The sequence below is a fragment of the Thamnophis sirtalis genome, unplaced genomic scaffold (genome assembly GCF_051295495.1).
Source record: "Thamnophis sirtalis isolate CommonGarterSnake01/CBP01778 unplaced genomic scaffold, rThaSir2_p1.2 scaffold_10, whole genome shotgun sequence".
Classification (NCBI taxonomy): Eukaryota; Metazoa; Chordata; class Lepidosauria; order Squamata; family Natricidae; genus Thamnophis; species Thamnophis sirtalis.
Window position 1 is genome coordinate 53,531,493 of NW_028261390.1, and position 25,358 is coordinate 53,556,850.

At 39.9% G+C, this 25,358-nt stretch overlaps 2 protein-coding genes across 3 annotated transcripts in view; both read right to left on the reverse strand.

The window, feature by feature from the left end:
- Nucleotides 1–1,957: 1,957 nt before the first annotated feature.
- On the reverse strand, nucleotides 1,958–9,034 carry MED28 (mediator complex subunit 28). The gene is made up of 4 exons (XM_014069352.2): nucleotides 8,821–9,034; nucleotides 7,830–7,896; nucleotides 5,385–5,497; nucleotides 1,958–3,301 (listed from the first exon to the last, which is right to left on the reverse strand). Exons 1-4 carry the CDS (start codon nucleotides 8,989–8,991, stop codon nucleotides 3,104–3,106), a joined length of 549 nt encoding a protein of 182 aa, XP_013924827.2. The 5' UTR covers nucleotides 8,992–9,034; the 3' UTR covers nucleotides 1,958–3,103.
- Nucleotides 9,035–11,292: 2,258 nt separating this feature from the next.
- LAP3 (leucine aminopeptidase 3) overlaps nucleotides 11,293–25,358 on the reverse strand; it is a 33,611-nt gene continuing 19,545 nt past the window's right edge. For both annotated transcript variants that reach the window (XM_087724620.1, XM_087724621.1), the window contains 7 exons: nucleotides 23,488–23,646; nucleotides 22,079–22,203; nucleotides 19,526–19,614; nucleotides 18,685–18,787; nucleotides 17,303–17,382; nucleotides 15,972–16,081; nucleotides 11,293–11,809 (listed from right to left, as the gene is read on the reverse strand). In XM_087724620.1, coding sequence (XP_087580746.1) covers nucleotides 11,614–11,809; nucleotides 15,972–16,081; nucleotides 17,303–17,382; nucleotides 18,685–18,787; nucleotides 19,526–19,614; nucleotides 22,079–22,203; nucleotides 23,488–23,646 — 862 coding nt within the window. In that variant the 3' untranslated portion in view covers nucleotides 11,293–11,613. The remainder of the gene's footprint in view (nucleotides 11,810–15,971; nucleotides 16,082–17,302; nucleotides 17,383–18,684; nucleotides 18,788–19,525; nucleotides 19,615–22,078; nucleotides 22,204–23,487; nucleotides 23,647–25,358) is intronic.

Here is a 25,358-nt window from a genome sequence, read left to right on the forward strand (position 1 = left end):
GACGAAATCTGGCATCAGCACCAGAATAGCTCAAGAGTTTTCAAACATCGTAATCTGGCACTGCTTGAACCACCGCCTCCAACTTGTGCTGGATGATGCAATAAAAGAAATAAAACAACTCAACCACTTCAAGGTCTTCCTTGATAAAATACACATCACTTTCCAGAAATCCTGCAAGAGCCAGAATGACCTTTTCCACATCTCTGAAGAATTGGGCATTAAAATTGTGAAGATTGGCAGTTTTGGGACCAAGATGGCTGACTGTAGTTTAAGGGCAACCATACCTGTGTGGCATGCTTATCCAGCGCTACATCAGTTTTTTCTGGGCAATGAAAGATTCCCTGGCATGGCTTCCCATTTTGAAAATCTAAATTTTTTGAAGGATTTGGCTCTCATGATCGATATTCTAAATAAGATTCCTCTTCTGTCAAATGCCCTGCAGGGGAGAAACACAGATATCATCAAGGCCGAAAAATTAGTATTGCGAACAATTAAAGCATTTGTAGTGCTTAGACAGGGAAAGGGCGCGTATGAAAAAAACATTGATGCAATGCTAGCTACACAAGCCTTCAAAAACATAAAATTAGCTCCAAATCAATGATTTGTTGCCCTTCCTCGTGAAAAGCTTATTTTAATCATATTTAAGTAATAAGTGCACAAAATAATATATTTCCTTTTTTATATCTTTTTGTAGATCATTCATTGGGGCAAAGAATTCAGTGACATCGTCTTGGCCACTCCCACCCAGTCACATGGCCGGCAAGCCACTCCCACAAAGCAGGCCACACCTACAGAAGGTTCTAAAAAAATTTGAAACCCACCACTGAGTTGTTGGTAAGATGAATTGATGTAAACATTTAATAATGCAATATGATGTTGGTTATGTAATAGTATACATGTGATTATATGTTATGAAAATAAAAAATAAAAAAAACCTTAATTAAAAAAAAAAGAATATTACCAAATTTCTGTCCAGATTTGGCACACCAGCTTGAGCGTAAGTGGCACACTGTGGACGTTCGGAGGGCTCTCCGGATCTATTCCTGCAGAACAACCTCCTTTCCGCGCACAGAAGCATTGTTCTTGGTATTCCAGTCAGACACTATGGGCCACAAGGCCTCATCTTCATTATTAGGTTGGTGGATCCGAGCCTGTATTTCAAAGGCTTACTCCTTGCAGGCACAATCACGGCTCATTCCATGCATAGCGCGGCTACCTCAGCAGCATGGGGATGCAAGCTCCCTTATAGTAGGCTTGCAGAGTGGCTACGTGGACACTGTCACCGTTTATTTGGCATTATAAAATTGACAGCTACGCATCAGCAGATGTAGCATTTGGGAGATGAGTTCTTACAGCAAGTCAGCGTTAGTCAGGGAGTTCCGTCCCGTACAGTGTCCCACCCGTGATATTTGGACAAGCTTTGGTATGTCCCATGCATGGATGCTATCTCCACTAATATAGGAGAATGGGCGTTGGCTTACCTGATATGCCCGTTGTCCGGGAAAGGTGGAGATAGCATCCAGCTCCACCCGTCAGTGGTCTGGTCCAATGACAATAGGAGAGATCATTCCAACTGTTGCACATAAGTCTGCATGTCCATTTTCGTCAAAAAAGCTGGGTATAGCAGCAGGAAGAGGCAGGACTTAAAACTTTGCAGACTCAGTTCTATTGGATGGCATATGAGGATAACCCACACCTTTCCAGAGAACGGGCGTATTAAGTAAGCCAACTCCCATGTTCACTTAGATTCCTAGTTCCTCAATTGATTGATTCAACTAATGAGGTGTTTGCAGCAAACATGTTTCAAGACTAGTCTCACTCCTTCCAAAACAAAATCTTAGGACATAGTGAGACAGACAAGTATCACTGCATTAAATATTTCTTTCAACTTTTTTCAGTCTGCAAAATGAAACATCAAAACCCAAAGACACTCAGAAACCAGAGTCACAGCATCAAGAATGGTTTACAAAATATTTTTCTTTTTGATCAAAACTGTTTCTACAATAATCAACATTGACGTTATTAAATATTTATACAATATGTTTAAGTGATATCCTACAGAACAAGGAAAGAATCACAGGTAACAAACAGCTAAACATGAGATTCAATAGTAACTGTAAACATTGCCATAAAGAAAAAAAATATTTTTAAATGATTAATTGATAACTAATCTGGTATTCAGCAAATTCCAGGTAAAATGGTTTCTTAGTACGTCTATGTAGATTCTGTCACCCAGGTCATGGTTGTCGTGGCATATTGCAAAGCTCAACCTTTCTCCCCCTCCCCACCAACGCCACTGCTCACCACACTCGGCACGGCAATCAGCGGAAAATTCAGCTTTCCTCCTCCAGGTTAGGGAGGGGTGGAAACCTTCCACTCAGGTGGTTCGCGTCCTGTGGAAAGCTCCTGCGCGAGCGAACATGCCGAGCAGTTACATCCGATTGCCCTCGCAGATGCAAACTAAACCTCCAGCTGCTCCGCTCACATCTTCAGCCTCATTTTCAAAACCTCCCCATTGATAAAATATTATCTCCCTCTCTTCCATTAAGCCCTACAGAGGATCAGTCCAATAAAGCTGTTACTAATAACTTGGTTCTATGGAGTGTAACTATCTTCCTGAAGCCTCCAGAGGGAGAAAAAACACCCCCAATGTGCAAACTGGAAGTCAGTTCCCAAACTTCCAGTTTGTGGGTTGGGTTATTTTTCGCACTCCAGAGCTTCAGGGAAACCTCCGCAGAGCAAAAAGAAAGGCTAAAATCAGCTGGTCAGCGAGCACATGTGTGCTGGCGCTATAAGGTCAATGCCTTGCATGCCCTAAGAAATGGCTCCACATGCCACCTCTTGCACGCATGCCAGAGGTTCACCATCACGGGAATGTTCTTGCTCCTTAGGATATCTCCAGTCAGGTAGAGACAATGTTCAGTTTGCAGGTGATAGAATAAAAGAATCATACTTTCTGATCCATACAATGACAGCTGTAGCTTCATTTAGGTTAGATTCCTTGTCCATTTTTTCAAAAACAACACATTTTTCAATACAAAATGTAAAATGTTATTTATGAAGGTCTAGCAAACTTAATCTGGCATTTCAATGATGCTTCTTTTCACGTTTGCTTGAGGGGTGCAGGAATATTGGCTGAAGCTTGTTCTAGATAAGCTAGAGGTCCCTGAGGCATCTCAGTAGGTTTCTTCTGCTGGATATTAATATCGTCTAAAATTGGTTGCCAATGGCGAAGTTTTCCCAAGTGTTTCTGAATTAGTGTTTCTTTCCGCTGCAATTCATTTCTCAGTTCTGAAACATCCTACATGAAACAGAAGCATACAGGAAAGAAACTAAGAATCCCTCTTTGGAAAAAACATTTGCATTTTGAACAAAAACAACTACAAAACCTTAGAAAAACAAGTATCCTGATGTGTTCCAATAAATTATCTGAATTACACTAACAGCTGCTTCCTTTCCTTAAACAATAAACTCCTTGTGATGAATTTCTACCTCATTTTTAATTACAATTGTCTCACACCAGTTCTTATGTATTGCACAAAAATAAAGTGATTTTTTTTCTTCATTTTTCATCAAAAACATGAATTATGGTTATGGGTATCACCACGCTAATCTTTGGCCTAATAAAGTTTAAGCTTCAAGTTTATGGATGTGTCTATGAACTGTTACGATTTTACCCAGATCATCATGAATTCAATGGACATTTACCCACATTTAAATTTATATTGTTGTACAGTAAAATAATTCCATTGCTGTGTAGATGATGTAAATAATACTACTCACGCACCAATAGCTGAATTTTAGCACAAAAAATAACACAAGGTGGGTGGGCAGAGGGGAAAACATTAAAAAAACTAGTGGTTTTCTTCAAAATCTCAATTAACATCATAACTCTAACAGATAAAATAAAAATACATCCTATCTTTCCACAATAGCTTAAAGACCTGACTTTGCTCATTGGCCTGGGGACCAAGTGGGAGGAGTTCCAGGCTGGGTAAGTCCTGGATTGATAGCCAACTACACATTTCTTCTCTTTCCCCCCTTTTGCTCTGCTCTCCACCCATCCATCTTTTTAATTATAATATTGATGTACTATTCTCATTGTGTTCTGTTTTCATTGTTTATCTGGCCCCCGTCCCTCACCCTCCCATCATTCTTTGCCTGGCACGAGAAGGTAAGGACAATAGTGAGGGATGGAGACTCGCTCCATATTCCAAAGCAGGAGCGAAACACCCCTTACTTGCTATATCTCGTGGGCACTTCTTCCGGCACGTGTTGGTGCTGCATGCACCTCAGTCGCTGTGCGACTTGCTCTCTGCCCTGAGACACTCGCCTGGCCCAGCTGCAAATGATGCTCCGCATTGTAATGGGCTCCAGGAGGAGGAGGGGATGCCGTCTCCCCCAGTGTGAAGCATGCTAAATTTAACTATGCTGCTCAAGACACTGCGAGAGTAGCAGGCAGGCTATGGAGGTGGCAACAGTAGCGGCGTTGGCCAAAGCCAGGCCAGGCCAGTGTCTTGGGTGGAGAACAAGTTGCACGCCTCCCCAAGCGACCAAGGTGCACGTAGCACCAACAAAGGCTGGAAGAAGTGCTCGCAAGATAAGGCAAGTACAGAGGTCCTTTGCTTCCGCTCTGAATATGGAGCAAGTTTCCATCCCCCTGCCATCCCCCTTACCTTCACAGGCCAGGCAAGGAGTGACTGGGAGAGGAGGGTGAGGGGTGGGGCTAGCCAGTGTTGGGTGGATTCAGCCAATAGCGAGCCACAGCAGGGAAACTAAAGAGCTTCATTTATCTGGGAAACTGAAATGACTCTTGTTTTAGATCATACGGTAAAAAGCACCCAAAGATTGAGAAAGAACATCTGCAAAAAAAACCCAACCACTACCAACCCTCACCTATTTTTGGAAATGATTCAAGGAGGAACACACACACACGAGAATGAGAGAGAGACAGATAGAAAGAGAGAGAGACAGAGAGAGATTCCTGTTTCCCACCGAAAACACCTGGAGCCATATAACCTGGGTAGGGGGGCCTTGTGACTGGGTGGGAGTGAGTGATGTCAGGTTAGCCATGCCCACCCAGGTTTGGTTGGCTCCCGGTGTTTTCTGTGGGAAACTGGTCCAAATGGCTCTTTTGAGTGTTTAAGGTTGCAGAGCCCTGGATTAGACATAGCAAACCATCATCTTACTACAATCATCAATCAGTTCTTCACCAAGCACATTAAAATATTCTGATCGGAAGAGAGTCATCCCTAATTTATGTAATAAATGCTTTTAATCCCACGTCTCATAGCAATATTCCAATTACTATATTACAATTACTGTGTTCTACTTTAGCATAGAATCAGATATCATGCTTAAGTCTAACGAAACCATATCCTTACCTCCTTAATCACTTGGTCTGGTTTCTGGACAGATAATTGTAGCCTTTTCTGTAGAAAAAAGCATTCTGTTTGTCGTGCAACATCTAAAAATTTCTGGATACATTGATCAACACCTAGGAAATGAGCAACAAGTTTAACACTATTAAAAATTAAAGTCAGGATAAATACTATATAACTTTAACAAACCTAATTAAGAGAAGTGTAAAATACTTGGGTCTATATGAGTAAAATGATATAAAACAAAAGGCCACCAGCTGTCTCATCAGCAACAGAAGATGGCAAAGGTCAGTAGGGGTGGAGAGGGCAGGGGAGCAGAACAGCAGAGATAGGGGAGGAGAATTGGGTAAAGGTGGTTGAAATGGAAGCGAAAGTGACAAGGCAGAATGAGGTTCTGGCTTAAAGACTGCAACTGGGACTAGTGGAATAGCAGTTGTAAAGTGTGCTCATGTACTGTTTCATCTAATTACTGCATGACATTATTTTATGACAGAAATTCTAGTCCTAATTAGAATAATTAAGCAAGGACTATCTGGCTATGATTTCAGGTTTTAAATTGGGGCTTAAGGGGGGGGGGGGGATGCTGTGTAGCCCTGAGCTTTTATGTTCGACTGGGATGGTGTAAGGTCTCCTGCCTTCAGCAAGGGGTTGGATTAGATGCTCTGTGATCCTATGTTCAATGTTTATGACACTCTCTAAAACTGCCTAGAATGTGTATTTTACCACTTAAACTCACATGAGCTACAAAATTTCATTTCTACCCACTCGTGATGATATAGTTCTACTACCCATAACTACAACAGAGCCTAAAGATGCTTTTTCAAGAGGTAACATAACTTTTGTTGTTTTTCTTTGCAGACACCTAGCTTCTCATCCAAGAAGCTTCTTCAGCTCTGACTAGATGATGTGAAATAGAAGGATTTATATTCCTTGCAGACAGCTGGTCCTTTGCCTTACATCACCTGAATAATGCAATTGGTTGTGAAGCCTCTTGGAACTGCTGAAAGGATAGTGTTGTGGAAGTGTGCTTTCTGCAAGGTATTTTCTGCCCTGTGTCCCTTCACTGTTGAGCACAGGCTGTTGGGGATGAGTCTGTGTTGTTTGCATCTGAAACTGAAGTGGAAATGGTCCTTGTAGTCTGTAATTTTTCTGGAAATCTGTTCACACTCTACACCATTCTGTGTTGTTTGCATCTGAAACTGAAGTGGAAATGGTCCCTGTAGTCTGTAATTTTTCTGGAAATCTGTTCACACTCTACACCATTCTAAAGGTGTTCATCCCAAAGTGAATAGCTAAATTTCTATGGATATTCTCGGTCATCCAGGTCATAGTTGTCCCAAAGGATGAGAAGCGAAAGCTCTTCAAAGAAAAACAAGAAAGTCCAGTTGCCTCTTGAAAAATCACCTTTAGGACAATCAAGACTGGGATAACTGAAAATCTCCATAGACACCCATTTCAAAACTGAGTAAATCCCTCTGTTTTCAAAGACTCCATTTGCATTCAGATGAAGCTTCCAGTCTCCATCTGGGTGAAAAGTGTCCTGGTGGTGGCAGAAAAGAGTTGGGCGAGGATGAGGGGAAGCAGGAGACAGGCACTGAAAACGCTTTTTGCACTGAGAATAGGAGAGAATAAAATAGGAGAGAACGGAATAGAACAGAATAGGAGAAGAAAAGAGAGAATAGAAGACAAAATACAGTAGAATACAGAATAGAATAATAACTTTATTGTCAACTTTGAAAGTACACTAAGCGGCATACATTAAAATGAAATTTCATTGCATGCAGCTCTCAAAGAGTCACTACCCCAATATACACTACATAAACATGACAAAATAAATAAATAAAAATTATGTATATACCCACATATATGACACAGAGAAACAACAGTTTAGTTCAGATGTATACATGACCTCAGAAGGATGGAAGGCCAAGTCAACCTTGAGCCAGTGAGAATCAAACTGCCAAATTGCTGGCAATCAGCAGAATTAGTCTGCAATACTGCAATCTAACCACTGTGCCACCACAGCTCTTGCAACCGTTCATTTGTTTTTGGCTGCAGGCCATTAATCATCTTAGTGTCAGTGCTCTTTGCACTTTTTCCAAAATCTCAACATCTTTTTTGTAATGTGGTGACCAAAACAGGATGCAGTATTCCAGATGTTGCTTTACTAAGGGTTTATAAAGTGGTACTAATACTTCACATGATTTTGATTCTATGCCTCTGTTTATACAACCAAGGATTGTATTAACTTTTTGGGTGGCTGCTGCACATTGCTGGTTTAATTGGTCACAATTGGCTGTTAAGCCTTCACCAATATTTATCAGCATAGTTTCATAAAGGTGGGTAAAGTTCAACTCCAGCATGATCAAAACAGAGAAAGAGAAAAAGATATGAGCATTCTGCGTATAAATATTCTAAATTAAACTGAAGATGGACACCCAAACTTACCAGTTCTAATTTCTTCTTGATCTGTACCATTTACATAATCTTGGCTTACAAGGGACGCAAAGCAAGCCTAGATAATTACAAAAACAATTTATTACAAAAACAGTTAATGTTAAGAGCTTTAGATTTTGGCACCCATAAAGCTATTCTAAAGTATATTTTTACTTTCTTGAAAAATATACTTCTGCAATATTTATTTCCAATTCTTTGCTCTATTAAAAATGGCATAGAATATTCAGTAGGTTCCAAACAAAAGAACCCATCTGTCTGGATGGGATAAATATACGAAGCTGAAGATAAAATTAGAAGATCTGCAAAACTAACTCTTTGCAGTGTCTTGTTCAATACAATTTGCAATGTAGACAAACTATTATCTTACAAGAATTACAAGCTAACTAATTTTTAACTAACAAACTATTTTTAAAAACACTTTTTTAACAAAAGTGCAAATACTTACAAAATATAGACATTTCACATACCATCTTATAAAGCATTATTTTTATTCTACACATTTCTGGAAAATAAATATGGTTCAATTTAGCAAATAAATTATTTTCTCCCTTTCTTGCGATAACGAGTTCAGAATATCCAGGGGGATCTTTTTAACCCCATAGCAACCGCCCCCCATAACAACCTCACCCCGAGGTGAGCTGAAAGTGATGGGACCCAAGGTAATCCACAAAATTCCACAAGACAAGCGAGATCACAGCCATTATCAACCCACACTGGCTTGTTATAGAATGAAATGTTTCCTTATTCTGATCAGAAAAAGTATTTTGTTAATATGGGATTAACGGGCGTCGCTTTTCAAGCAGGCGGCCATGTAACACAGAAACGGAAATCCAGATGAAGGGACACTCTGGCGAGCTACTTCATCTCTATAGTAACCTCCCTCGTCCCAGAGGACGGCAATAATCCTGCATTTCCCCACTTCAAGCGACGGTCTTTCCGTCATCTCTGTGGTAGGAGAGGCCGCTCGCATTGCAGAACTTACCTCAAAAGAAGCCTCCAAATCATCCACAAGGGTACCGATGGGGTTTCGCGGACCCGTGGGGTTCGGCGGAAGGAGTCCCGCGAGCCCCTGACCTCCGGGGGCCACCGGAGGAGGTGGCGGGGGAGGCACCGGGGCCTGGTTCCCAAACATCCCACTCAGTCCCGCGGCCATAGTAAATGAGGGGAAGGAGGAGGAGAGATTGCGCAGGCGCAGGAAGAAAGGAAACCGCGAGACGAAAACCGGTACGTCATGACATCGCGAGACGAAGACTCGGGTGGGGCCTCGAGGGCGGAAAAGGCGTTTTGTTTGGGCCTCCATGGAAATATATAGATACATGCATACTTACAAAAAAAATGCAAAAATTATCATTAATGAGAAGCAAATTTTTGGGGCGTTGCCCCATACTCTTCAGCGGCGTTGAATACCCTCCCCACCACTTGGTCACTACGTGTGGACGGTCTATATATGTGTCGGAGAGGTCTCCTTAGCCCAAATGAACTCCCATGATTTTCATGAGTCCCTCCCACGCTTCCCGCCTTTCTGCCAGGAGCTTGATTTCTAAGTGCGGTGACGATATTTTATTGGAAAAAAATAAAGGACAAATATGAAAAGGGCAAATCTTCAAGAGATTCATAAGGATAAAATAAATTCTAACTTTAACAATAGAAAATTCAAGAGCAAAACCAAGAAAAACTTTACAAAAACGCAATCTAGAAAAATAACTAAAATAAAACATTCAATTTCCATATTTTACACCTGAATGAAAATGATTGATACAATTTGTATTGATAAAAGTTACATGACCAAAATAAAGGACAAAAGTAAGTGAAAAGTAAATGGCAGTTTTCTGAAAAAAGGAACTGTCTTTATTTTAAACCAATGTGCTTCCAAACTACCTAAAAGGAAGGAAGGCAACCTCTCCCTAAGGGCATACTTTACAGGTATGGACTAATGAAAGGAACCTCCGAGCCCATGCCTTCTCCATGAACAGGCGTGTGTGTAGGAGAAAATGGAGTCTCCTTCTTATGTGGGAAAAATGCATATCTATGCTTACCTTCCAACTGGACTGGAACATGTACCCTGATACACCTCCTCCCCAAAATGGGTGTGGTAAGCAGGGAACAGGCTCTCCCTGTACCTCTAATGGGACATGTTCAGAAAAGGGTGTCGCTCTTAATCCCACTGTTAGCGATCTTGGGAATGGGGACAGCAGTTGGAACACGTGTGGATGGAATAACACACTTCACCACAACAGTTTAGGCAGCTGTCAGAGGAATTTCAACAAAGTCTGAGTCAAATTGCTGGAACCTTGGCTGAGGTCCAGGACCGAATAGATTCATTGGCAGCAGTGGTTTTGCAAAACCGGCGTGCCATAGACCTCCTGGCAGCTGAGAAAGGTGGTTTGTGTCTATTCCTGGGAGAAGACTGCTGTTTCTACATGAACAAGTCAGGTGTGATCAGGGAAATAGCCAAAACAGATGTTATTTCTGCTGTTATGTGGTGTGGCCGGCCTGGCCTTTATCCTTTGCGTAATACTACTCAGACAACTAGTTATGAGGTCAGTAAAGGAAATACAGGTTGAAAAGGAATTAGTTTGATGGAAAACCTTATTGTCAGTAGGATTGCCCCACATCCCTATGATGAGGATGAGATTTCAGACACAGGCACATATGTTCAACTTGCATCCTCGGGACTGGAGAGAGAGCCTTCAGAGGATAACCCCTAAGAGTTATTCCATATGTATTACTTGTCTTTTTCCTTTTTCTCTATCATACATCTGTATTTGATCATGTTATGTCAAAGATTATATGCTTGCGTCGCTGATCAAAAACTCTGAAATAGGCTAGACTCAATTGTAGCTAAAAATAGAGTCGGGGGGGGGGGTTGGAATAAAGCAGCATAAAATTAAAATATAAAAGTGAGAGGTGGCAGAAGGAAGATATAAAGACCTGCTTTTAAGACATGTACAAAAACAGGAAATGTCAAAAGCCCCAAACCACATAGTTCAGCTAAAGTTCTTACAAAGCCACGTAGCCATTACCTGTGGCCTAAGACAAAAGGAGAAGTAAGACAATATCTGTTTATAAGGCTTCTTTCCTCAAGGTAACAAATCAGAAATGGGTTAAGTATTTCCGTGTTGTGCAGCTTTTTGACAAAGTATAAGAATGTGTGCTTCCATTAGAAGAGTTGTTCAGAAGTTACATGCTAGCCTTTGACTAGCTTTTCTAAACCTAGCTGCCAATAAACCTCTCCTTGATCCCGAGACATCTAAGTCTTGTTATTTTCTGCAACAATATCCTTAGGGGCGTCCACTATAAAATTCAAATTTCACCAGCTGGCATGCAGAAATGAGAACCTTATTCATCCTGGCATAAGGCTCTGCCTCTTTTTAATATTCTGTCCAACCATCAATGAAACAAATCCTTTTGGAAGGCATATTCTGCAAAAGACAAAAACCTCAACAGCCAGAAGTGTCAGAAGATATATTTATTGTATGTAATAGCTGTGTATCTATTATTCAATCCATATTATAACTCCTGTTGGTTTAGACTGATTGCTCTTTGGATACCAAATACAGGACAGGCTCCTGGGATGAAGATTATAAAAAGTGAACGTGATTAGTAGAATTCTATGGAATGAATTTATAGTCCATCACTTTGGATCATTTCAAAGTAGCCTCCCGAAATTAAAGAAAAAGATGGATGGCCCTTTGGAATTTTATCTGTACACTGGCTGATTCCAATTCAAATTAACCATTTTTAAAGCCAGTGGTGATCCTCACAAAGCTGCTTTCTAGAAGCTTTGCTTGTCTGAGGCCAATCGAGTAATAAACTCAACCAGGGTACGTGTTGGCCTTCCTGCCATGCCTTTTCGCAGATATGGAACCTCATCTTTGTTTTCCATTACACCAGCAATATCTAAATGAGCCCAGTGAGGAGCAGTCACAAATTCTTTCAGGAATGCAGCAGCTGTGCATGCACCACCAGACCTGATGGGAGAAAAGATAAAGTTTTATTTGTAATATTTTTTTGGATATTGTTCTTAATAATTTATGTAGGGGGGAAAGCTATCTATAAAATTGCCTAACCATAGAAAACATCAGAATAAAGCTGGAATGGACCTTGGAGGTCTTCTAGTCCAGGCCCCTGTTCAAGCAGGAGATCCTAAACCATTTCAGACAAATGACTGTCCAGTCTCTTGTTAAAAACTTCCAGTGATGAAGCACCCACAACATTTGAAGGCAAGTTGTTCCATTGGTTAACTGTCATTGCTGTTAGGAAGTTTCTCCTCAATTCCAGGTTGCTTCGCTCCTTGATTAGTTTCCATTCATTGTTTCTTGTCCTGCCCTCTGGAACTTTGGAAAATAAATTGACCCCTTCCTCTTTATGGCAGCCTCTCAAATATTGGAATACTGCTATCATGTCCCCCTAGTTCACGGGTGTCAAACTCAAGGCCCACAAGCCAGATCCAGCTTGCCGGGTGCTTAGATCTGGCCCGCAGGGCCAGCCTGGAAACAGCAAAGGACTGGCCCGTGGTGCCTGGCCCAGCCCAAGCTGACACTAATATACAATCTGGTGGAGGCTGGCAGAGTGCTAGAGCTCTGTTTTCGCTGGCAATGTGCTAGCAAAACAAACTACTACAAAAAGTGGCATTTGATCACAAGGCAAGGTGGCATCAAGAAATGTTTCCCCTTTTACATTTGAGCATGCAAGAAATGACAGGAAAGGAGAAAGGGAAAGAAGAAAAGCAAAAAAAGGGAAGGAAAGATGGGAAGAGAGCAAGGAAGGAAAAAGAAGGGAGAAGGAAGAAGAAAGGAAGGAAAATGAAGAGGGAAAGAAAAAGAAAAGAAAGGAAGGAAGGAAATTAGTTATAATGAGAAGGAGGGAGGGTCTGAGGGAAGTCCTGCCTTAGCACTGGGCCGCCAGCAGCCCTGCTGCCCTTGCATCATCCCCTTGTCTCTTCCTCCTGACCTCTCTTTGTGGTCTCCCATTCTCCACATTGAATTTCATTTTCTTGGATAGGGCCCATTGTTCAAGTCTGTCAAGGTCTTTTAGATCCTGAGCTTGTCTTCTGAAGTGTTGGCTATTCCTGCCATCTTACTGTCATCTGCAAATTTGATGAATTCCCCTTCTATTCCCTAATGCAAGTAATTTATGAAGATATTGAAGAGTACTGGGCCTTAGACAGAACTTTGTGGTACCCCACCTCTTAGTTCCCTCCATGTGGATATAGTACCATTAGACTAGTTGGTTTGTCAGCCAGTTACAAATTCATCTGGTGGTGATGCTTTCCTACATTTTTCTAGCTTACCAAGAAGTAGGTTGTGGTATACTTTTCCAAATGCCTTGCTGAAGTCTAAATATACTATGTCCACAGCACTAATTTAGTCACTTTGTAATAAGATTGGTTTGACATGATCTGTTTTTAACAAACCTGTGCTGGCCACTAGTTATAATTTTATTTGTTTCTAGAAGTTCACATATCTGGTTTTTTATTATTTTCCCCTGTATCTTCCCAGTATTGGTATTAGGCTGATATGTTTGTAGCTTCCTGGGTCTGGTCTTTTTTTTTTCTTTGAATGTGTGAATCACATCAGTTCTTTTCCAATCCTCTGATAGTTTCCCAGTGCTCCAAGGTTTTTTAAAGATATGATACAATGGTTCTGAGATAACATCTGCCAACTCCTTCAGAACTCTGGGATGTAATCTGTCAGGTCCCGGTGATTTATATTCATCAAGGTCAGACAGGTATTTTCTTACAATATTCTCTTCTATCAGTACATTCCAGTCATCTGTTTCATCCCACCAAGTTTCAGTAATGGCAACTATATCATATATGCCTTTATGTACTTATATTTCAAGTTCTCCCTGTTTGTTCCCTAAACATTGAGCGTCAATGTGTAAGCATTCGGGTCCTTTAGTGGTCTTGGGTATGTTTCTTATATCTCCTACTTTAATTTCCATCACTCTCTACTTCATTATGTTTCTCTTTTTTATTTCTTTTTTTCTCTTTACTCCCTTCCTCCCTTTGTGATTGATTATCTAGTGGCTTTTCCTTATAGGTCGTGAAGATTGGAATTAGGTTCTATAGGTCTTGAAGACTGCCCACTCAATTTTAGTTTAAAGCCTTTTGAATAAGATGAGCCAGTCGTTTTCTGAATATATGGTTTCCAGTTCTTGTGAGGTCTTGTGAGTAGCTCTTGATCTAGGTAATGCAGACCATGCTCTAGGACAGTGATGGCGAACCTTTTTTGGCTCACATGCCATAAGCGGGAGGAGTGCAGGGGGGTCGTGGGCAGGCGTGCTGCACACATAATGCAATGCGCGACACCCCCCCCAGCACGTATGCGTGCATGACAGACACGACACCCCATTTTTTGCATGCTTTTTTCGCCCTCCCCAGCCTCCAGAGACTTTATAGGAGCCTGAGGAGGGCAAAAACAGCCCCCCCCCCCAGATGCCCTCCGGAGGCTTCAAGAGCTTCCCTGAAGCCTTCGGAGGGCAAAAAATGACCCTACGACAATCCAGACTTTCGGTTTGCTCATAGAGTCATTTTTAGTCCTCCGGAGCCTTCAGGGAAGCCTCCTGAAGGTCCCTGAAGGCTCCGGTGGACTAAAAATGGCCCTACAAGCAAACTGAAGTGACTTCTGGTTTGTTCATAGGTTGTTTTTTGTCCTCCGGAGCCTTCAGGGAAGCCTCCTGAGGGCTCCTGAACGCTCCGAAGGACTAAAATTGGCCCTACGAGCAACCCGGAAGTCACTTCTGGTTTGCTCGTAGGGTTGTTTTTTGCCCTCTGGAGGCTTCAGGGAAGCTCCTGAAGCCTCAGGAGGGCCTCGGGGTGGGGGTGGGAGGCTGTTTTCGCCCTTCCCAGGCTCCTATAAAGCCTCTGGAGCCTTGGAAGGGCGAAAAATGATTTTTAAAAAGGTTGAACTCAGCTTGCCAGCCGCACATGCGTACTGGCCTGCTAACAGGGCAACCCTCATGTGCCCTCACAAATGGCATGCCATAGGTTTGCCATCCCAGCTCTAGGAAAACCAAAGTTCTGTTGATGACACCAGTTTTTAAGCCAATGGTTCATTTCTAAAATTCTTTGCTCCCTCATTGGATGTTGGCCTTTGTTGGAAGTATAGATGAAAACACCATTTGTGCTCCTAATTCTTTAACTTTCTTCCCTAGCTGTTTGTAATCTCTTGCTATTGTTTTTCAGATTCATTGTTGTGTCATTGGTCCCCACATGAAGGAGAAGAAAGTGGTAGTAATCTGTGGGGTTGATTATTTTACTAAGGTATTCAGTTACATCTTTGATTTTTGCTCCAGGGAGATCATATACCTCCATAGATTGACTGCTTGGTCTGCAGACTATAGTTTCTGTTTTCCTAAGAATTGAATATCCTATTATCAATATTCACCTTTTTTTTCCTAGGAAATTCTGCAATACATTTTTTCCTGTCGCAGAAATGCTGGGTTATACCTCTTTTTTTAGAAACTATTGATGAATGCTCTTTTGTCAGTGTCTGTATATTTTTCTCCAGGTGGAGGCTATGAAAGCGAAAACATGACTTGATACTACACCAAACCTTGATTCACATTACCAGAAATCAGACTCTAAGCTATGATTTCAACTTGATACAAACAAAAGCCAACAGAAATGTGCAGTGGTAATCTAGTACGTGCACTGTCTCTCTACTTGTCTTTGAAATATTTTCCTGGTCTCATGTAGAGTCACCCTTACTTAGAAAAATAACAGTTACAGAAGGAGTAGCATAGTTGCACTACTATTTCTTTATAATTTTGTTTTTCAGTAAAATTATCCATTGGTTGGATTCAGAAAAACAACAATCCATTTCTGCACTACAACAAAAAGCTGAAGCAAATTGGTGAAGAATTTTCTCTCTGGGCAAACGAGAGTGTCTGTTGTCCTCAGTAAAGTGGAAGGTCCAATTATGCTTCCTCTGCCTAGTCATACCCTCATGAACCTGGTCATAGATTGTTGTTCTATTGGATCCTTGCCCAAATAAACAAGATCTGAAATATTTTCAGGTAGGTCCTTCCTTTAACTCCTATTTGCCCAAGTTCTCTGTAGGTACTGGAAAAAGTAATATGAACATAGTAGCATAGCAACAGCATTTCATTTCAGCTTAGCTAGGTTACCTGTATTTTCCAATGTTATTTACATCTGCTAGTTGGCAGTCTGTCACTTGCTTTGTGTAATGTTCATAGAGAGGCATTCTCCAAACTCGATCCCCCGTCGGAATGCTAGCCTGTCAGTGTAGAGAAAAGAATCTATTCAGATATCAAATTTCCATATAGTTCTCTACTGTCTTTAGTTTGCTTATAATGGTTGAGCCCAATAGTTAAACTTAAGCTGAAGCAGAGAGTATGAAATACAGATATTCGGTTCTAAGCGCCACTCTTCTACCAAAATCCCTTTGGTTTGTTTTTTTATATACTGCTTCAGAATAATAAAACAGAACTGATCTCAGGAATTGGCATGGAAGGGTGGGACTGACACTTTCAATTTTCTTCCTAATGATTTTCACAACCAACCTGCCTTTTTCCTAACAATATTATTACCAAACTATCTGCATCAAGATCCCTACATGCTCAGGCCTGCCAGTGTTATCTATGAAATGATTTATTAAATTTATATATAAAGTTGAGGATTTTGGGCATCATTGTATATTTGCTTAAACTGAACACTTTCACCCTTTCAATGCTCATTTCTTCTCTTTGAAATATTATCTTGATATTCTTTAATCTTTGTTTTATCCACCTAAATCATTTGTTCTCATTGCAAACTAAGCCACTTTTCATGCCTGCTTTCAGATCATGTCTGACATCAATGCCTGATCAATGGGCATGACTCTTGAAACATCACTTGTCTAAAGAGGTGCTGCATTGGCAAAACCAGTTTGACAGTATTTTACTAAATTTATAACACATATTGTTGAAATAATTAGGAACATCAAAAATACAGTTTTCCATTTTTCAGTTAACTAATATTAATAAATCCAAACTTATTTCTCTTCTGTTTTCTGTATGAGGAATATTAGAGGCAGGATCAAATATATTCAGTTGCATTGCTGTGTTATTTGTTTGTCTCCAGGTGGCTTACATTAGGTAGCAGTATAGACAGAAGCCTCTAGGAATGTTGAAAACAAGGTGAGGAGATTTTCACTGGTTCACAAAAGTATTATCAACTCCAAAGCCAAGATTTTGTGTTTAGCTTTTGTAGCCAATAGTCATGACTTGGATTCTCAATAAAAACGGGTTGAATCTTTTCTTTTAAACCCTCTAAATCAGGGGTGTCAAACTGGTGGCCCATGGGCCAGATGCGTCACACAGAGGCCATGCACACCCTGGCATTGCAAAGGCAAAAAAGTCACAATACGTCGTGATATATCACGTGGCGCGATTGAGCTTGACACCCATGCTCTAAATCAAAACCTACCTTGAAATCAATTGTTACTAGCATCACTTACCTCATATAGGTGATTCCACACCATCTGTGAATTTGTAAAAACTCCAGTAGCTGCTGATCCTAATGCTACATCCATGGCACCTATAAAGTATTATAAAATACAGATTATCCAGCCATTTTTCCATGTTGACTAGCAAATTGCTCATCAGGTAGCAATTTATATTCACATTTCTAAAATATTTTTTTTTATTTGCAATGTATGTATGTATGTATGTATGTATATATACATACATATATACATACATACATACATACATACATACATACATACATGGTTGGGGCTTACCAGGGGTTGTAAAAATCTAATAGATACCTTTCACCCTGGCTTCGCTGATAACGGATAAGAGCCTGTGGCCCAATGGCTAAGATCTCTGCCTAGTATGCCTAGTATGCAATATAGCCCAGGTTCAAATCCCAGTAAGGGTATGGCTAGCTGATGAGAGCTAAATAGCTTGAAATAGATCTATACTAGTCTCCCTTTATTTATTTATCAGCACAAATAAAAAAAACATATATATATATATATATATATATATATATATGTGTGTGTGTGTGTGTGTGTGTGTGTGTGTGTGTGTGTGTGTGTGTGTGTGTGTGTGTGTGTGTGTGTGGTGTGTGTGTGGTGTATTTGTGCTGATAAATACAGCAAATGTGCTGATACTTACATACATGCATGCATGCATACATACATACAAATGTGTTGAATTTAAATTAAATTGCATTAATTCAATACATTTTTCTTTGTTCTAAGAAGCTGGACCATTTTCCTGCACACCAGCATTACTATCAGGTGTAGACAGGAGATATTGTTTAGCAGTTCCACCCCACTTGTTGGAAGTGTCCTATGAAAAGTTTGTTTGATCCATCCAACTCTTTTTTCTTGTCTATTGCCAAGCAAAGATAATTTTATTCAGATGGTTTTCCATTTACTTTTGATGTTTAAACTTTTTTATTATCTGCAATATCAGTATCTGTTTTTGTTTTGCTTTGCTTTTAATTGCTTCAGTTGCTCACAGTGAGCTGCTTAAATGCACAACCTTGATGAAAAGTTGAATCTTTATTTAAAATAATCCTCTCCCAGTAGTCAGAACAGTGCTATGGTCAACATTACTTTAAACATCAAAGCTTATACTTTTGCATTTGAATATGTGACCTATTCTTCCTGGGGCCAGCGGGGGAGGGGGAGGGGGGGAGAGACCTTCTAAGTAGTAAAAAAGAAAAAAAATCAATTATGCTTTAAGACAATACAAATCCTCTCCATGTAATTTTGAGGGTCTGCAAGATATCACATTATTAAAATATTCTGCATAGGAAGCCGCACTTTTCACAGTATTTCTAATATTCTGGGAATATAGAAGCTTCAAACAAGTTAAAAAGGGCTACCTGTTAATGTTGCAGCATCTAAAATTGCCCTTGGATTAAAACGGTGTGCATAGTGAAGAGCATCAGCCAACACCAATCTTCCCTCTGCATCTGTATTGTCAATCTTTTATGAAGCAATCAGAAAATCAGCAAGATAAAATTACATTCTATTTGTAATTACAGCATGGGTTAACAAGCTTGCCTATATCATCAATAGCTAATTTGGGGTGCAATAATAATACAGTTTAAAATTGTAAAATTTAATGCATTATACCTCTAAATCTGAAATAAATAGAATTATTATTATCAAATAATGGATACTGACTCTAACATTTGTGAAAATATTTTTGTTTTCCACTAAGACATCCTTGGGCCTTTCCACTATTTCCTCTCTGTAACAGCTATCTCCTGCCCCACATTTTGCAGGGTAATCAGGAGGAATCCCCTATCCAGACTGGCAAATATTAAAGACTGCAATTATTTTATTATTGCAATGGTTTTGCAATCCTGAAAGACTGATTAATACAAATAGCCTAACCCAATGTTTTTCAAACTAGGCACCTTTAAGATATGTGGACATCAACTCCCAGAATTTCCCAGCCAGCACAGAACCACATTAGGGGCATGTTATTGTTGTTAAATATGAGATTGCTAACATTCCCTCAAATCTGATGACCTTCAACAAGGGTTAGAAATGTTAGCAAGCTTGGCCTCTAGGACTTTCTGTGGGTTTTTTGCAAGCAACTGTTTATTCAGTTTATTTGTTCAGCTAGAAATTATGTTACTAGATGAAACTTCAGGCCCAACCCAACCTCATGTTATTTTATTAAAACCTGTGTTGAGTAAGCATCTTAAAACAAACCTGAATTGTTTTTCCATTCATGGCCGTCACAACATCTCCAGGTTTATTTGCCCTTCCACTAGGCATGTTTTCACAAAGCGGGGCCAGACCTTAGAGATAAAGAATACCAACTGAATTTATGCATAGTGTAACATTAAACCATATTGTTTTTAAAACTTGAATCAAAAATTCCTCAGCAGTGGTATTGTTTCATTGGTATCGAGTTACCTGATGCCAACACAATTCCTTTGCTCACCACTCAATAAGCGAATTTGTACAAATGCCAGTCGAGAGGGTTTATTTCTTACAAAATAGATAACCTTGAAAATTTCTCTCCATTCTGTTTCCTGTTTGGTATTTGTCAATGTTTCGAAGGAAAGGGCTACTCCCTCACCCACTTTTTTTCTAGAGGAATTAAACCAACTAAAGATGGCGTCAGAGATTGTAAAAAGTTTGAATGTCCATGGATCCATATGATATGGTCTTGTGAATGTCTGATAGACTTCTAGAATAGTATTTTAATGTACATAAACATTAAGATATTAAAGTGATGCTGAATTATATTGTCAGATATGCCCCACTCAGATTGGGGAAACTCACAGGAATCCTGCCATCAAAAGAAAAAAAGGGGAGGGGGCAGAAGGATGAAAGGGGGAAAGATGAAAGAGCAATAAAGTTTTGTGTGTACATGATAGGAAATAGGAAATTGGGGGGGGGGGGGATGACAAGTGACAAGGACCAAAGCAGCCAGATCCTGTTTGTGCCAGCATTCCACGGCCAGGTACCCTGAGAAATATGGGGATTACCCACAACATCTCAGAGTTCTCCAAACATTTTGGCGAGCTTTGGTTGGCTGGAAATGGACTGGTCATAGGGGGAGGGATGGGATGTGGGCAAACCTACACCGTATTTTTGCATCCAGTGAGTACTTTCAGAGCTTGCTTGACATTACTGCAATCAACACCCTTAGTAAAAGAGCCCTTTGCTTTAATCAAATGGAGTTGCAGGCCTTTAAGGGATCAAATTTGGGCAGGTCTGACATATATGGCAAAACCCTGGGTAGGGAAAAATTGAAAAAGTCATATTATTCTAGATATTTTGATTTTGGAAATGTGTAATCTTTTCGGTTCTGCAAAAGGCAGTGTTTCCAATAAATCAACAAATGAAGCAGTTATGTTCTTCTTTAGCATATATTTTATGATAGTTTACCATAACACTGTGATATCATTGGGTAATTTTATGTTTGCATCAGAGATTGGTTGCTCCCAGTTTTCAATACTGGTTCGCTTCACACGCATGTGTGCAGTTCAATGTAAATTGTTCTTCGCGCATGCCCAGAACAATTTACAGTGAACTGCGCATGCATGCGCACTACCAAACAACATGCTGGCAACGGCAGCAGGGATCAGGGAACCGGTTCGGGGGCGTGGCCAACCTGAGTTGCTGCCAGTTCTGTGACCCAGGCCCCAAAACCACTACCAGTTCAGCCAAACTGGGCCGAACTGAGAGCAACTGACCTCTGATTTGCTTTTAATTATAATAGACTGTACTATATGGCATTTTTTGTAAACCAGAGACTGTAAGTTAACCATAAATATTAGAATTACATTTTAGTACAATACTGTTAATTTTAACCCTTTACTGTGAAATTTGTTAAATTATATTAGAGTCTTAAAGTGGTTGTCAGATTTGTTTAGTTTACTTGTTATTATTGTTCATTTTGGTGCTCTTTATTTTTTTATATTCTTCTAAAATAAAGAATATTTGACAATAAAATAAAATACAGGTAATCTTCAATGAAAGATTCCAAGGTGGTCTGGAATTTCCATTGCTAAACAATGCAGTCATAAAGTGCTATGTCATCTGATGATACCTCTTAGCAGAGGCATCGTTAAGTGAATCACCATGGGTCACAAAGCGAAGACATCACATGGCCACCATTTGTGACTGCCTGCCATCTTCCCCATTGGCTTTGCTTGTACGAAGCCAGCAAAGAAGTTCGACACAAATGCAGGATACTGCAATATCCTAATTACAAGCAGGCTGTCCCAGTCACAATCACGGAAACCTTGCAGTGGCTGGAACTAGGAGGACTACTAGTAAATATCTTGTTCAGTGTCATCACAAGTTTGAATGGTTGCTGAATGAGTGGTTATTAAGCAGGTCCACCGGTAATTAGGTAAAGGATATCTTCTCATCTAAAACACCATGGGAGAAGGGAACAGGTAGAGCAATTGGGAATCCTTATAAAGTGGCAAACCCCCAAACTGGAACATCGACTGGAGTGTCTGAACTGGAAGACTCTTGATGAATCTTACCAATCAACATCATCAGATTTTGTTTTGGAGAAGAAGCCAGAGGGACAAGGCAATCCAGCCTTCAATTTCGGCAGCTAATTTGGTTTGTTTGAGTTCTTAGGTTTAGTAGGTTCTATCTCCAGCCCAAGAAGCAAATCATGGGATAACTTAACCCTAACCCTAACTCTTGAGGAATCAAAATGGGCTTACTGAAGGTCTGTTTATATCTTTTTCCAATTCAAATAACTTTTGTGAATTTATTCTAAAATCTACTTACCAATTATATTAATGGGTAACCTCAGTGTTACAGCTGTGACAATAGCAGAAAAAATGGTGGCTGCTCCTCCCATATCTGCTCTCATGGCATCCATATTGGCTGAAGGCTTGATGGAAATGCCACCGCTGGGAAAAAATACAAGAGATGCCACAAAGGTTGGTCTCTTTGCCCACCCCACCCAACACTTTCAGAAACTTTCAGTATCAAGAGAAAACTTTGCTCAGATGCCAAGATACATTTTTTTTGTTATAATAAATGAAAAAGCATGGAAAGTATGGCATTATTATTATAATACACCTGACAGGAAGGTTCAACAATTCAGGTCTTCTGGAATAATATTGGAGAAGAATTACTGTATTTTTCAGAGTATAAGATGTACCTTTTTCCCTCAAAAGAGAGGGTGAAAATCTGGGTGTGTCCAATACATGGAATACAGCATTTTTGGGCTCCCAAAACCCTGCCCCCTTTGCAAAAATGGCCGTGCGTAACCTTTAGGAGGCTTCCAGAGTGCTCCTGAGGGCTGGGGAGGGCAAAAATGAGCAAAAAACAGACCGTATTTTTGCTCGTTTTTGCCTCCCCCCAACCCACAGGAGTACTCTATAAGCCTCCTAAAGGCTATGCATGTCCTTGTTTTGACAAACAATAGGCCCGTTTTCATGAAAAATGGGCCATTTTTGGGAGGTCTATAGAGTGCAAAAACTTTTTTAAAAAAATTGCCTCTTCAAAATCTTGGTGTGTCTTATACTCAGTTGCGTCTGATACTCCAAAAATAAATGAAGTCCGCAGGCTGAAATTGTAGGTAAGCATTAAAACCCATTTGATGGTAAAAAATACTTTAGCACCATGATTCCCTAATGGGTGCCTGTAAAGTTCCCTTTGTCCAGACTCACTATACACCCTCTTTCTGAAAATGAATCCATTGTCAGAAGCCCATTTTTCCAGCACAATTTCAGGAATTTTCTCCTATCCTGCTCCCAGGCCATGAGAGTTTCATCCTTACACAGCCTCAGCATTAAAAAAAATACAGCTCAGTCTCCTTGTATTTCTCTTATTGACTGGAAAGAGAATAATCTCTGCCATGGAGTCTTCATTTAGGAGATTTATTCATTTGTATCTTTATATACAGGTGGGAGGAATAACTTCCCAATTGTTCCATGAATCCTGAATGGTCCTTCCATGATCCATATCTGAAACTGCACAGCTTCCTCCCTTTAAGACATGAGACCATAACTGGAAAGCTTCCCCTACAGACCACATGACCTTGGGAAGATGAATGAGCTAAAACCATCTTTCCTACTATCCCTTTCAACAGAATTTGCATTGCATTCATTTGCACTTTCAAAGCACATATTCTGGGAACAGGGAGAAATTAAATTCTGCTCCAAAAATGCTCCTAAGATGATGCTCACCTATCAAAAGTTATCCCCTTTCCAACAAATACCAGTGGAGCTTCTTTGGGGTTGCTGCTGCCTTGGTAATGGACTTCCAAAAAGACTGGGGGTTCATCCGAGCCTTTTGCCACACTCCAAAATGAGCCCATTCCTTGCTCCTGTATCCAAGATTTATCTCTGTAATGACAGGGAACAATTTCCATTATTTCTTTCCCAGTTACTGGAAGAGGACACACATTGCATTCCTGAATGCCAGCTGATCAACAAAATAATACCCCTTTCCTCAAATTTTAAGATGACAAAAAAGCACACACATAAAAAGAAAATAATATTAACCAGGTTTTCCTTTTATAACTATTCTGTAGACTATGATTCACATTTTTTGCTGGAAACCAGCATTTATTTCCAGTTTCATCACTTAATGACTATAGCATTTACTTAATCTGTGCAGTTCCTTAATGACCACCACAAAAATGGATATAAAAAACACAGATCCAGTCACATGGTGACCTGTTCTCAAAGCTCCGACTAATGAACTCAAGCAAATCAGAACTCTAAAACTTGGCTCTTTCTCGAAGGTCTTCTTTTAAAAAAAAAAAACATTTTTTATTTGTTTTTAAACAAAGACAAACAAACATAAAAAAACAATCTTCCATTACAAATTGTAGAAAGTGTGTCAGTTGGTTACAGTATTTCCATGCATTTCTTCCATAGTCACCACCTGCTTTTCATATCAAATCGCATATTTTAAATTCACCTATATTCATGTATATCACGATTATTATATCGCAACCTTAATTTGACTATTATTGTTTTTATGTCCTTTTATATATAATATTCAAAATCTAGAATAGGATTATATAATAACATTCCATTAACTCATCCTAAAATCATCCAATCACAATACATCTTTATAGCATATTCTAGATAAAGCTTTTAAACCTCCTCTCATAATCTTCATATGTTGTTTATATAAAATTTCATATTATCAAACTAATATATCTATATGTATTGTTATCATTATTAATCATTATTTACCTATAGCTATTGTCACTTCATTTTATATATACTACCAGTAAACTAAATTTAGCTTAATTTTTATTATACATTTTCATTGCATCAACCTTTATCCCTCCAGCAATAGTATGGTCTTATGTCTCTGGCAGTTTGGGTGCTTTAGGACCAGTTCCTCTGCAAATAGCCATTGGAGTTACACAAATGCTCCCTGGCACTCCACGGTCCATTCTAGCAGCTGGCTGGGTCACGGTTTGGCCTCCCCTTTCCCTGTTTTTAGCAGTTTGGTGATGGGCAGGGCTGTTTTGGCGAAAAAGGGGATGAACTGCCAGTAGAACCCGCCCAAAAAACCCCAGTCTTGTCACCTTGTCTTATATCAGTCATAAAACCTGTTCCAAACTTCATAATATTCCAACTCCCCTTTAATTTTTAGTTCTAGGATGAGCCTATCTGCTTCTGAAAAGTCCAAAATTTTCCTAATTATGTCTAACTCTGATGGAATATTTTCTTTTTTCCAATATTGCACATAGGTTATTCGCACTGCAGTTAATACATGTATAATTAGATAGAGCACATCTTTCTTATACCTCTCTGGTGTTATGCCTAGGAGGAAAATTTCTGGTTTGAACAGAATTTGTTCTCCCACCATTTTTTCCAGCCATGATTGCATCATTTTCCAATATCTTTTTCCTCATTGCATGTCCACCACATATGGAAAAAAGTGCCACATATGGAAAAAGGAGCCAAATTTTTAAACATTTTGGAGAGCCGTGCTAGGGGAAGATGCCATCTATAGAACATCTTGTATAGATTTTCCTTATAAGCCATGGCCATTGTTAATTTCCAATTAAGTGTCTGTCAGCCTCTGCTTTGCT